General features: G+C 44.5%; 1 protein-coding gene across 2 annotated transcripts in view; it reads left to right on the plus strand.

Moving 5' to 3' along the window:
* The window catches only part of BMPR1B (bone morphogenetic protein receptor type 1B), a 290,354-nt gene that overhangs the window by 193,981 nt on the left and 81,205 nt on the right, over positions 1 to 15,168 (plus strand). For both annotated transcript variants that reach the window (XM_086961946.1, XM_086961947.1), the window contains exons 3-4: positions 2,592 to 2,694; positions 6,907 to 7,009. In XM_086961946.1, coding sequence (XP_086818072.1) covers positions 2,592 to 2,694; positions 6,907 to 7,009 — 206 coding nt within the window. The remainder of the gene's footprint in view (positions 1 to 2,591; positions 2,695 to 6,906; positions 7,010 to 15,168) is intronic.

The following is a 15,168-nucleotide window of genomic DNA, read 5'->3' on the forward strand; positions in this document are numbered from 1 at the left end:
GTCAAATTGTATAAAGGTTAAACGTAAGTCCTGGTGCCCAAAGATTATTGCCTGTGGGCCCCATCTGGGCCACTGGCTCAAATTAAGCACTAGGTTCAATGCAGCACTGTCAACAGCTACATAAACTAATGTCTGAACAGTGGCATAGAAGTAGTATACATATATTAAGTGTATACTTCTAAAGGTACTATTGTGTGTGTTTGCTATCGCATTATACCAGAGTTATGGGTCAGGGGCCTACCTTAAAACAGTTTAATGTAGGAGCCATTTAAACTTTATAGATTTTGCAAAATGTACTCCCCTTGGCGTCTCTATGGGACTTTTTCTAGTGGGGCTGAGATTGAACACAGTCTTCTTGGAGGATACTCTACTGGTGTCATGGAGATTTATTGGGTTGAGCTGTTGTCAATTGTTGCTTTTGTCACTATGATGCGGGATAGGAGACACCAAATCCCCCAACCCTTTTCTTCAGGGATTCAATAGACCTGTGAGCGCTATTACTAGCTGGTTAGGGGAAATGAAAAGTTTGGATCTTTCATAAGTATGGACAGAGGCTTGGCATTTTATATGGAAGTCTCTAACCTTGATTGATGGAGCTTCTAGCTCTAGAGTGCCGATTGTGAATCTGCCTTAAAGGTACCAAATTCCATATTGCATTATATGGCATTTCTTTGAAGTATTACCTTGCTAGAATTCGAAGTTCACAGCCCTGATTTCGTCCTGCGAAAACATATTGAAAACCATTTGCCTTATGGCCACCCTTCCATCCTTTCCTAGAAAAAAAGCTCTTGACATGTTTGCAAGGAATGCCTCGCATTGGAACAGTCTCGAAGAGGTAATGTGCCACATTATCAAAGCTTTTTACCACGAATGTTATATAATCCAAGAAAATTAGGAATAAGACAAGAGAACAATAGACGGCCCCAAGAAAAAGCTTCCTGAATAAAGAAAGACAAAGGTGTCTGTTGGAAGAAGCCTTGTTTAAAAAAAATTGACTCCCATTCTCTCTCTGGGAATTTCACTGAAAAAACTCAATTCTGGCCTCCTGTTCTAATTGCACCAGCAAATATCAAATACACCCTGCGCATACGATGGTGGCAGACAGCACAGAAATTTAGAAGCTTTGAAACATGGTTGTATTAAAGTTTATGAACTTTCTAAGTACTTCATTACAGTTTTAGTAAACTGTTGTGGTATAGTTGCTTAAATGACACCCTGAAATAATTTAAAGGCGAGGTTTTATTTCGTGAGTGGTTTTGGCCCACGCACAGTCATTTGTTTTTCTTTTTTTTTAGTAGGACCATTTGCATGTATTTAAATGTTAGTTTTGAACTACAGTGACCATCTCTACATCGCCGCTGCCTTTTATCTCGTATCAGTGTTGGTTCCTAAGCCCCCATGCCATTCGTAGAGGTGCAAATACACTTGCAATATAGTTTGATATTCACAGAATACAAGATGATTCTGGCAGCTTTTCACTGGGCGAGAATCCTTGGTATGGTCAAAATGGGGTTATGGAAAAAGTGAGACTGGTTCAGCAGGTTGATTTTCTACCGTAGCTGTGGAGCTCATGTAAACACAACTACAACAGCGTGGCATTGATCCTTTTGTATTTAATATTAAGATTGTATTATTGGAAATAAATCTTTTGAACTACCAGGTAGGAGATTCTCCTAATTCTAACCTACATCTTGCACTGCTTCCAAATGTAATCAAACCCTCCACTGTTAGCCTTCTTTCTCTCCAGCCTCGTGAAGTGGAAATCCCCCCCAACTTCTCCAATTCACTAGCTGGCATTGCCGGATCCTAGGCGCTGCAGCCCTATCTAGCACCCTGTCTGTGTCAATAGAATGAGTTGCTTCCTAAGGGGAACGTAGAAACATGGTGGCCATGTTTAACCACTGGTGCAAAGCGATTGAGTTAATGTAACCTGGGTTTTATACTTTAAAATATCATAGATTGTTGCAGCCCAGGGACGTGGCTACCTACGTGCATCGGCAGAGGGGCTCAGGGGTGTGACAGACCCACTATTCCCCAGTCATTACTTTGGCTTACTACCCTCCTAGCGACAGGCAGATATTGTTGTGGAAGTGCAGGCATTGGAAGGCAATGGGCAAGCTTTTAAAAAGGTCACTATCTCGACATTCTCCATGGTGTACTTTTTTTTTTAAAGTAAATAGTATTTTTGTTGTATTTAAGAAACCTATTTTATATGTATATGACTAAGATTTGTTAAGAGTATTACCCAGGCAGGTTCCGATTGGCAATCTAGTACAATTCAGAAACCATACAGTAGAAAGGGAACTCACTAGCACAAACCTCCAGGTTCATCAGGTTGGGTTTGATGAGATGCCCAAAGATAACACTGATGGTGAGGTAAGTGTCCCTTGTGACTCTGATGTGTAAATTCACAGGCTCCTTTTCTTGACTTCTTCCACTCACGACCCAAGCACACATACCATGGCGGCATCTGTGCCTCTCAGGTTGCATCTACTGTCTGAATTGTCTGTATATGGATTGACAAAGTGCTTCCACCTGCGCATCCCTTATTCTGCCACCGCACAATCTGATTTGCTCTTTCCTATCCTCAGCACGACAGGGTACTGTTTCACTAAAATAGAAGAGGAGGAGTCTGGAGCAATTCTGCGCACCTCTGGATGTCTGGGACTAGAAGGATCCGACTTCCAGTGCCGGGTAAGGAGAGAGACGTGAACAAAGCCCTATCTGTCTGCTTCAAAAGTATTCATTCAAGTAGAAGTAATTAGTAGCAGTGAGTGCACCCACCTGTTGGGGCTCTTTTTTAATTTGGAAAGGCGATCCTTGGTGATGTTCAAGAGGAGAGAGTGTGTTTGTGTTTAATTACTAATTCTGTTATGCAGCTATGCACAGGTTAATGCTTTTCCTATGCAGCTGAGTGCTTCAAACAAAGCAATAGCACTGATGCTGATGTGTCTCTTAGCTTAAGAGACTTCTGGTGCATATATTTGTATTGCTCAATGGTACATTTATTGCACATACTCTTTACACTTGCATGATACACAAGGGCACCAGTGTACATGCACTAATCCGCATAAAGATTGGAACTCTGTGAATTTGGAAAGTATACACATGTCAGGGGCCCTAAAGTGCACAGAATGAATGGTATGGTGTGGTATGCCCGTAGGTATGTGGTATTTATATGTAGTGAATGCAGCGGAGCACTGTACAATGTCAAGAAAATGATAATGGATTAAGGATGTGGCAGCAGAACTTGATCCATTCACCACATGTTGTTCTCTAGCTTAGCTGTGAATGTTCTCTCTTGAGTGATATAATTGGCTTTACTGAAGGCCACATCCTTTGCTCTCCATCATGTGGTGAGACTGTTTCTTGACTCTGATAACTATGATGCTTCTTGATGACGGTCTACAGGCAGTCCGTAGGAGGGTAGGTCGAGTGGCAATGTACTGCATCAAACGAAGTGTCCCGTAGTTTCACCTGGAACCTCCGCCATGCCTAAGGGGCCATTTCGTGCTCACCTTTGGGTGGAATCATTTGGCTGCAACCATGCAGATGAAGTATTGTACTTTTTGAGTGGCTACCCTTTATTTGTAAAGGGGTCCCCTGCCCCCCAAAAAAGGGGTCAAGAATTGACTGCTATTTTTGATCCTGATAAAATGCCGACTGACCCTTAGGGCAATTTAGGCAAGAAACATGACCTCACTTTATCTATAGCTGTCAATGTGCTTTGTTACTAAAGGATAGCAGCACTGTTTTCATTTAGTCCTGGTACCCCTTCCCCATAAATACATTTTAGGGGGTACCTGAATCTATTGTAGACACTGTTCACTCTTTACTAGACACACATCTGCTGAGTCCCCTCTCATGCATTCACCTAAATGGCGTATACAGATCAAAAGATCTTGGATAAAGATCCCCCAGGTCCGTCTGGCATTGCAGTGCTGGCCAGGCGAGGAGCTCCCAATGATGAAGCATGACACCCCATAAAGTGTGTGAGGGCATTAAGATCTGACCTTCTGGTCCTCCTGTGACCAAACTGGCCAGATTTGTGATTTCACCACCTTGCTTATGAGGAACTACTCTTACCTTGATGGTTAGTCTATTAATTTCTTGGAGGAGCATAGGTGTAGGACCTCTGTAAATATTGAGCTCCTCATTCCTCTACTTGATACAATAATTATCTTGATGATTCCTGCCATTCCCTTTACCAGCACCTGAGAACATAGTGCCACCTCAGGGCAGGAAATTGAGCTGTGCCTTAATACACTAAAATTGTGAGGCCATGCTTTGCAACGCACGGCCGTCTAGTTTGCATCTGGTCCCTCCCCTCTCGCATCTACTACTTGCTGCTTGTTCAAGTCTGAATAAGGCCAGCCTGTCAGAAACAGTAGTCCAGCTGAATGGATGGAGAATGTCAAAATCAGAAGAGTTAATCTGCAAACCTGCTGTAAAATTGAAAGAAGGGATGGGAATGTTATAGCAAGCCCTTGTAAATTACTTTGTAAATTATGAATGCTTCTCACCTGCTTGATATAGGGGATGCAAATGTCTCGTTTTCAAATTGTGAAATCTGACCTTTGCTCTAATTTTGAGTACTGCGGAAGAAGACCTGTGCAGTGACCGTGGATGGAGGTACATGGGATATCTAGTGATCATCTTGTGCACTGAGCCATTTCTCAAAGGAGGGTCACACCAGTGAAGGCCTTCAGTTTAGTGAATCAGTTGCTTATTAGTAGAACTCTAATGGTGCCTCCCAATTATTAGTAATGACTTAGGCCATTAATAGTAAATTGAGTATGTCAGCGTACAAACCTGCCTACCCGCTTCACTTGCATCTGGGTGCAGCAGAGTTTATATGTGTTAATAGTTCTTTAGGTGGAATTTTCCACATTTGATCCACTTTGTTTCCCTAATGTGTCTTTGTCTGGCCGGTTGATTGGGAGCTCATGTTTGTGGTGGACCATTTGGGTGATTTCGTCTTGATATAAACCAACATTGTTGAAAGAGCTAGTACCCAAGATGGGAGCTATATAGGAGCTATGTCTGCCGTTCCAACAGCAGTTTGCTCTGAGGTAGAAATATTTCTAGGTTCCATAGTTATTTACCATATTAATGAGTCACATGGTTACCGGAGGTTTAAAGCCTTTGTCTATAGTGAACAGTCATCCTTACACAAGGACTGGAATACTGTGGGTTGTGGCTGCATTTCTGACCAGAGTCTCGCCCAGTAGTTAGTCTATCTTAGGTACAGTTGAGTCTCCACCATGCCAGTATGACCTCTCTTGGTATACTTTTGTGACAGCGTCTACTCAGTTGAGGATCATTTCTTAATGACAGCCTTCAATATGAGGTTATTAAGGTGCTGAGCTTTTCTGCCAAGACCTAAACACACCTCTTTTGATGTTTGGCCATAGATCTGTCTTACACCACGTCATTCTGTCTTACACGTATGCCGCATGTACTGTAGAGAAGTGTGAGCAGAAATGGATCCCTCCATGAAAGAGGACCAGACACAAGATGATCCTAATGGTGATCACATAGGCTGGCATGAAATCAGGAACTGAAGGGTTTGTTTGAAGTAACAGTCCCATTTATCAATTGTTATGTCTCAATTTCTGGTCCACCTGAAAGTGGCACAAAATTTTCTCTTGCTGGAACGCAATTTGGGTTACATTAAGAGCGCCCTTGCAAGTATCAAATAAAGCAATCCTTATTTGCCTGAAAGGCATAGTGGTGGATTTTTTAACCACACAGTTAAATATAGAAAAAAATCCATCATGTGTGTCATCATGCATTTTAAGTCTGTTATATATGTAGGACTATAGGAACATTAGAACATATTTTTATATGAAGGGGAAAGTGAATACACTGAACATTGTTCTTTGCTAAAGCAGCAAATGGACATTTGCAGCTGAGCCAGTGAGGGAGATTCTGAAGACCAGCGACTCTTGGGAGGTACAAGCATGAGCAGGCTGGATCACACTGCCAGTCCTTACGCATTGGGTCTCTCTGTTTCCGTGTGCTAACATGACAGCCAAAGAGGAGGAGCAACACAGCAACAATTACTGGATGATCAGTCCACCTAACTAAGATACAAAGACTATAATTACTAATTCAGCAAATTATCCATGACTAACAAGCCAATGTTTAAAGCCTCTCTTAAATAAATAAATATAGTGTCTTCTTTATGAAAGGCATTTTCGAAGATGTTCTCTCTGCCCACTGAGCGCAGTTTATCTACACCATGTTTCAGAAACGCACAATGATTCAAATTATTTGTAGAAGGGAGGTGTGAAACCTATTACTACAATGCAGGTGTTTCATCATAGTACCATTTACATCGCAGTCAGTACCACGACTGTGACGTTACCACGAGTTCCATTACAGCGCAAGTCATTACAATGACTTGCTTTAGGGAATGCAATGTTGGACTGGTGTTGGATTTTAAGTCTAACACCTTCCCTACTGATCCACTGACTAGCATTGGAATAGTCATTTAAACTATTCCAAAGTCCAGCGCTTCCCTAAAGCAAGTCATTGTAATGCCGGGTTGGAATGGAACTCATGGTAACAACAGTCATGGTATTGACTCTGTTGTTAAGCCACACATAGTTTTGGCGTGCGTGGTAATAGATGCTATTCAAAAAAGATGAGTGCAGTTTATAGTAACAACATAATTGGGTTTAAAAAATGTACTTGAACACATCAGTAGTATATTCATTTTCATCCTTTGTGTGAATGCCAGAGCAGTTTATTGTATTAACAATAAATGTATATTTTATGTTATATATAATCTGCTTGTCAGTTTCGATCTTATTGCCAGTAACCCGCTTGATCCCCTCTGTGAAAATTTGCCAGCCACGGGTACCATCATTACAAGCTGTATTGTGAATGCTTCTATTGCAGGACACCCCAGTCTCCCACCAGAGGAGAGCTATTGAATGCTGCAGAGACAGACACTATTGCAATGAGTACCTCAACCCTACGTTGCCCCCACCCAGGCACACAGGTGAGCAAACGTACAATGTGATTTTACATAAGAATTGTCAGCTGCCAATGAAAAACCTCTCTTGTTTGCATGCTTACCACACTGCAAGGTGGCCGAGGAAAGTCATATTATTCCCTCGCCAAAAGCAGGAGTTGCTTCCCGCTCTATAGTCGAAAGTAGGCCGGACACCACCTTGAATAAGACTTTGGAATTCAGAGGTGGGTGGAGCTGTATCCTCAGGCGGAGCGATTCTTTGGGATACGGATTCACTCAATGTTTTTTAGGTCTTGCCTGAGCCAGTGCATTCACTGCTCTGCAAGACATTTAGTGTGTGGGCTTTTAAAAGTCCGACCACAGCTTTTTGGCTGGCATAGAGCGTCCGGTTACGCGCACAATGACGAGCAGAGTCGCCATCTGGCTTTCCTCTCTCGTCATGGTGTGCGCACATCGCACACCACTCGCCAGCCTGCTTTCACTTTTACAGTCGCGCGCTCCACTCGCGTCCTTTTTTCTTTCTTTTAGCACGCGCACACAGAACTCCCGCTTGTTGGCAGTGGTTAACGTTACGAGTGTAGACAGCCTGTTGATGGATGCGTTTCTCCCTTTCCTTCTCTGCTGCCCACTTTACCAAGCTTGGATTCTACAGAAAGAATTTTTTGCTTTTTCCACCGAGGGAGAAATGTGTTGACTGTAAGATGCTTCTGCATCGAGCTGTGAAATTCCTCGCTCTGAGCGGTCACATTCCACGGGCTGCAGTCACCCCGCGCTCCACTCCCTGGCCGTCAGGCCTCCTTGTTAATACAGTCTCTGGGTGCCGCACAGCACACAAGTGTAGTCCGTAACAAGCAGGGTGTTTAGGTGGGGAAGTCTCGTACCTACATGTGAGATGTCTTTGTAGTTTGCAGAGGTAACTTGCGTCTACATGCTGCCTGTTGATGACGTATAAGGATTTTCTCAACATCACTCTAATTGTACCAGTGCTGTCTTTCACCCCTCTCGGTCCATCCTATTCCAGCTCCCGAGCTGTGGCCCCACCCAGCATCTTTGGACCGCTGAGCGTGTTTATTTGGACACATGATTGACTTTTTACTTCTCACCGTCACTTCAGCATTTCTTGTGAACAGTCTAACTTCCCTGGTTTAAAGTGGATGAATGTTTGATAACCTTCAGAATGAGTGTGGGGTGAGAATGTTTGAAGTTGACTCTGCCTTCATGAGTCTTTCGGCTGCACTCCTGGAAGTGGTCACCTGGTTCTACTACATTGCCCAAACACTAATGGAATATGCAAGAACCTTCCCTGTTGGAATGTCAGCATCATTTACACGACATCCTCCTGGAAGGCTCCACTACGTACAGCTGAACTGACTGACTTTGCTCTTTGAGTCTGGTGTGAAGATTGGTTACTTTCTAAACTGTTGCAGTGCTTGTCGCAAGAGGCCAAGTTAAAGGCTGGTGTCACAGTGATGGTCGCCAACAGCCAGGCAAAGACCGAGCAGGTACTGCGGACGCTGGACTCCATGACATGTTGATGCCATGGTGAGCTTGTCCTATTGAGTCTCACTGGCTATCCACAAATTGTTTAGTCCTAACGCTGTCTATGCTAGGTGCTGGTGTTGAAGAGACCGTCCTCATCTGAATGTGTGCCAGTGTTTCAAGCAGCGCTGAACAAAATTCCAAAAATAATAAAAAAAATCTTCAAAAGTTATACACAGCCTCTGATCATCAACACGTATTGCAGCCAGAAGCTCCTGTGGATTCATCCTATGTTAATTGGCTCAGATTTAAGATCTGAGATGATCCTGAACTGCTGCAGGAGTTTTAAGTCGAGCAGCGGCTGAGACCTTGGACTACCCCGGAGTGTCAATGATCAGAATATGAAGCCTGCGAGCAGTGTATTGGTGTCATGTGTGAAGTAAATTGTGGTGTTAGTTGTTCTAATTGTATTGGGATTCACTTTCACTTAATCCATGATCAAGACACATGACACAGGCGTTCTCTGCCATTCTCTGCATAAAGGGCTGGAAACGACTGGGCACAGTTTGTGTCCTCTCTGCTTGGACTAGGCTTGCTACCAGCACTGATCAGCAGCACAGTGTGCTCTGCTGATGAGGACCTCTGTTTAAAGGTCTGTATTGATCCGTCATGATCATCGGACACAAGGTTCTCCCATTTCTTAGAGTGGGATTCATATCAATACTTCGTTAATACAAGCTCTTGTCTGCTTCTCTTATCCAGATTGCGGTTGAAAATGTAGCAAATCTGGCCATATTTATTTTCGTTCCTCGGATGAGAACATCTCTTCTTAGCTACATCCCCCATCAACTTCTTAAAATTCCATAAGTAGAATTTCATTTAATTTCTTAATCTTTTACCAAAACGCTTTGACATTCATCATATAAACAGCTATAATAAAACCTAGAGAAATATAAAGAAGAAAAACGTTGTTAGGCAGACAGTTGAGGTAGCAGCGAAGAGGTAGACGTTCAAGAGAATGGGTTTTAGGTAAGCATTTTAAGAGACACAAGAGATGAGACCAGGAAACCACTTGTTTTCTTTTAGCGTGCGCGCACACACAACTCCCGGGCTTGTTTTTTTAACTTTCACTTTTTTGTCATGCAGGCCCGTGAAGTGTGCCCCTCTGTTAACGTTCTCCCATGCCGGGCACTTGCTTCCTCTGTGCTTGAGCGTCTGCCACCTACCAGTGCAACAGAGGCTAGACCTCTGCATCCAAGAGGTGGTACTACCCTTCTTGCCTTTCAAAATTTTGCTCCACATCATCCACACCAGGTGTTTGTCAGCCAGCAAGGTTTATGGGGTCTAGTTTGACGTTGCCTCTCGGAATTTCACAGCCTAAACACAGTCAAATACTGTAAATATGAGAAAGCAAGCACAGCGTGTGAATAATGACGTCAGTACATGCATACTAGCCTCTGGCTCCAGCAATTGATGATTGTATTGTACTGCTAGTTGTAAAGCTCTTTCTTACTCTTTGAAAGCCCAAACCACTTTTAGGATGGTACTGTTGCACTATTTATATAGCGCTTCATATACCCAGCGAGTTTATGAAGCGCTCCGGTTTGCATGTCGTTCTGGTGCACCATCTGAAAAGGGTATCTCCCACAGTCAGTTTGATACACATATGTACTACGGCAAAACGATGATTCCTTCTGTTACGCTTGCCAGGTTTGACTGTGAGCACATAAATACTGATTAGCCGAGGGCACGCATCATAATTGTGGGATTGTGTCTAGATTGCTGAAACATGTATCTGGTTTTATTCAACTACCAAATTCAAAAGCTCGGGGCCAGGACAGCATCGCTCGGGGCCAGGACAGCATCGCTCGGGGCCAGCACAGCATCGCTCGGGGCCAGCACAGCATCGCTCGGGGCCAGCACAGCATCGCTCGGGGCCAGCACAGCATCGCTCGGGCCAGCACAGCACCGCTCGGGGCCAGCACAGCATCGCTCGGGCCAGCACAGCATCGCTCGGGGCCAGCACAGCATCGCTCGGGGCCAGCACAGCATCGCTCGGGGCCAGCACAGCATCGCTCGGGCCAGCACAGCATCGCTCGGGCCAGCACAGCATCGCTCGGGGCCAGCACAGCATCGCTCGGGGCCAGCACAGCATCGCTCGGGGTCAGCACAGCATCGCTCGGGGTCAGCACAGCATCGCTCGGGGTCAGCACAGCATCGCTCGGGGTCAGCACAGCATCGCTCGGGGTCAGCACAGCATCGCTCGGGGTCAGCACAGCATCACTCGGGGCCAGCACAGCATCACTCGGGGCCAGCACAGCATCACTCAACCCCACCACAGCATCACTCAACACCACCACAGCATCACTCGGAGCATCTTACACTTTTTAATTACGACTTCTCAGCATGCTGCACAGCAGCCACACTTCTTTTAGACAGCACAGCTTTGAAACATTGCCAAAGTCAATAGCTCTACCTAAACACTTATAAGGCACCCCAATGCATAGCCAATAAGTATCGCCTTTGGGACATTATAAATGTTTAGTTATCCAGCACAATAGCCTAAATAGACCACATCAAGTGTTGCATGGCTATTCACTTAAAAGGCACCAAAAGCGAGATTATTAGTTATGCCAATGCTTGTTTTTCAGATGTGGGAAAGCATACAGCGAGACCAAAATATTCCTTGCACAATTATTTCCTGATTTTTAGAAGGAGGAAATGGCCCCAGAATTAAGTACCAGGAGTGGAATTGGGCCCAAAGAACGTGGAAGAAAACCACTGTGCAGCACAATGATTAATCCAGTTTGAAAGATCTAATTTATGTTACATTTTTAGATTATTTAGTTTTAATTCGTGAATACTAATTAGTCAGTCTGATTATCAATACACAATCTGATTTGTTTAGGTGTGTACACTTCATATATTAATAGATCATTAAGTCCATCTAGCCCTTCATAAATATTCAAGTCTTTACCCTGATTCTCATCCCTCTTATTTCCACTGTAAGTCTCTTTGTATTAATTCTCTGTGTTTACTACCCACCGCTTTAACAAGAGCCTCACTTTCACAATTTGTATTTGTACTTGTGATTCGTGCTAACCGGATCCAGTTTCAAGCATGTTTTTATAGCCTCCGCATTCTCACATCTCATCTCCACTAGGCCTGGGCGGTGAACTCCGCTTCGTTCGTTGAGTTTTCTGCACTCCACTGCACTACGCAGAGTGCAGAAAACTCCAATCCGCTTAGTGCAGCAGAATTTTATCCTAGAATTTCTACTCAAGCTGCAGGAAGATCAGTACAAATTACAGTACGCGCTACACTCCGCTACTTGTGGAACTCCACAGAGTTTTTTTGTCATGCTGAACTCCGCAAACCCTGCCAGGCCTAATCTCCACCCCCAAATGCAGACACGCTGCTTCTGGCTGAGCGTTGACTGGAGTTGACCCAGTTTGAGTGGGCCTCTGCCAGCGTAACGTTGTGGTTGGAGCAGTTGCTGCTGGTAATATGAAATTGGTGGGGCAAGCGCAGTGCCCCACTACTTCCCAAAAGCCAAAAATAAAACCACTCCACTGAGTCAAAAATAAAGCAACCCCCTACCCCCAAAAGCCAAAAATAAACCCAGAAGCTTCCTGCAACATAAACACAAATTAAGTCACTTCACCGACATGCATTACGCTAACATTTGAAATAAATATAGTAAGATGGAATGTTACTTAACCACGGGATGCGTGTCCTGCTTGGCGTTTTTCTGCAGTCTGTGGCTCTGAGTCGAAGAGCTATCTTCCCTAACCAATCCAGATGCTGCTCTCATGCTATTAACCAGCACGAGAGAAGCACCAGTGTTAGATGGAGTAGACTGGTTAGACACTCATTTGAAGCCCTGGAGGCCTGTGCTTGCTCTCCACACAGCTATTTAACACAGCACGGGTTGGAGAGCTTCAAAGTACACATGCCAGACTGGCCGTGGCAAGACAGCTGACCAAACTGGCACTTGTACTTTGGAGTGTCTGACCATTACTCCGGTCCTCCATGCTGTCTGTCAGCATCAGAAGACACGTACTGTGTTTCACTCTGCTTGGAGGCAGGCTGTGGCTGTGTGTTAGTTAAAAAATAAAATGGCAATGGAATAATTTCATTGCCATTTTACTTTTCACATTTGCCCAGGGCTCAAGTCGTAAAAAAAGAAGTGGGGTGACGCTGTCACCGGAAGTGACGTCACAACAGGAAGTGACGTCACGGAAAGGTGCCGAGCTTCTCGTCCCAGAGAGGGCAAAGAGTGAAGTTCAGCTGTTTGGCAGGGGGGATGGCTTCCCCCCTGTAAAATAAGTGGGGGGACGCCGTCCACCCACGTGGTACCCCGACTTGAGCCCTGCATTTGCCTCTCCTGACTCGCAGCTTGCTCCTCCACCCTAACAAAGAAACTGCCACTGGTTTGGAGGCCGGTAGCCTCTGTTCTCGAGAATATCCTGACCAGGACCTTACCTGAGCTCCCTGCAGCACCTTCATCATTTTCCTCAGTCTTCCCATAAGTCTAAAGTCTCTCTGCTACTAAATACACTCCCAGTTCTCTTCGAGAAATGAGGTTACAGCCATTCCGCCTGCCCTTCCCTGTGAGCCTCGCCAGGATCTTGTTTGTGATTCCTCCCAGTTTTCCATTGCTTCTGAGTGGTCCTCTACACAGCACTGAGATGCCAGCAATGGGGTAAGCGTGATTTCTTGTTTTTCAATATTCAAGACGTCTCCTGTTTGACCTCAAGTAGTACAAGTTTTATTATTAGGACACTCCCCGTCGTCTTTCATAAAACCCCTGATCTATAGAATCTCTCTTGCTGTCCCTGCCCAGAGAATCTGATTGGACAAATTCCAAAACTGAACCCCACTCTAGATGATGACCTATTATAATTGATGTAACTTCCACCATTGTCAACACTGCTTTCTCCAGGATTCCTTCAGTTTCCTGCCCCCGACTTCTACGCACAAAGAGTGAGACATGGCCTGGCTGAGGGCATCTCACACTGTATAGAAAAATAAATAGATCTGTGCTCCGGCGCCCTGGAAGATAAAATGTTGTTTGGCTAACACCAACTTGTATGGATGATCAAAATGTTTTCCTGTAAAGCTGAATTTCACTATCACCCTGTGCGCCAGTCAGTGGGCTGCTTTATATGATCACTTCTTCTCGCCTCCGTCGATTCTAACTCTCCCTTTGATATGCCCAGGGCACAAGTCCTAAAAAAAGTGGGGGGACTAACCAGGCTAGGCAGTAAGCAAGTGAAATCATGACGTGTGCCATCACAGCGCATGCTGTCACAACGTGTGACATTGCACGTGACATCACAGGAAGTAATATCACAAGAAGTAACCTCACAAATATGTTTGTCCGGTATATCAGGAGTACATTTAAGCACATTATGAGATTTGACAAATTAGCTTTGGCGTTGGGGTTGTGCCCAAAAAAGTGGCGCAATCCAAATGCTAAATCTGAGTCTCAACTAATACATTTATTTTTTTAAACCCTGCCACAAAGAAATTGGCAACAAGGAGAAGCATAGTAGTAGATCTGTTATGCTTAATTGGTTGCAAGGTCTACATTTTAAAATATTTGATTGGGTTAAGGCATCAGCTGTGAAGGTGCCCAGTAAATCTAACGGAATAGTAATAACGGTGAAATAACTCTGGTGGTTAATGCACTTGCTGGAGAGATCTGCGTTTTGTAAAGTCCCAGATTTGAATGAAAGTAGTAGAGAAGATAAATGTGTCTCCTGCAAAGCACATCATCTCACACGCAGATGACAGATTACATTTTATATAGATAGCAATGTGGGCTCCTGCTTTTAACGCAGAGATCATTTTGTTATCTGCAGTTCATAAAGTGTAATCCTTCTAAAAGACCACAGTGAGGTATGAAGGACTTGTGGCTCCTACACCTTGTAACCCTCACTGTCTCATGTAGCTCAGCTGTACATTGATTTACTCATGTACATGATTTATTATCAATATATAATGTGTATGCTCTGTTAAGAGCTCTGACACCCTGCATTGGGTTGCATAGCGCTATCAATGAAATAAAATAATGCTATTGAAATTGTTATTTTTGTAAATACTGGGACAGACAAACACATCTGACCGTCTTCCAGTGCAGGCATCTATTATATACTGTGACTGAACAAAGGCATAAAGCTGCTTCTCTTAAGTACTTGTGAAGAGATGGCAAGCTGTGTGCCTTTGTTTTCCTTCCTTGGCATTTACATTAAGTTGAGATTCCAGGCCGCCTCCAGTCATGATTTCCAAACTAAAGCAAGCCTGATCGTCCCGTAACTTTGGCCCAGCTAGAGGTGAGAACAAGCTCCCTCGTTGCTTGCACGTTGCTGCTGGGAATCAAAGCAGACAATGTGCAGGCGCTGCTGAAAGTGTCTAGTGTCTAAAATTTACACAGGGACACGTTCAGCATTTGTCTGTTGGCCCCAACTTTTTGGCAGGGGGGGGGAGGGGCGGCGTCCACCCTGTGATAAGAGTGGGTCTCCGCCCTGTGTGTACCCGGGACTCGTGCCCTGAATATGCCGGTAGGGCTGTGGCTCTGTGCTCCATCAGTCAGGGTCGACGAGATGAAACCTTCCTCTGCAGCACAAGGGGATTATGGCGCCCTCCTGTGGACAGTACAGGCGGCAATACTCCTCATTTAAGTCTTAGTTAAGCCGCAGGCT

Source organism: Lissotriton vulgaris, chromosome 3_1 (assembly GCF_964263255.1).
Source record: "Lissotriton vulgaris chromosome 3_1, aLisVul1.2, whole genome shotgun sequence".
Lineage (NCBI taxonomy): Eukaryota > Metazoa > Chordata > Amphibia > Caudata > Salamandridae > Lissotriton > Lissotriton vulgaris.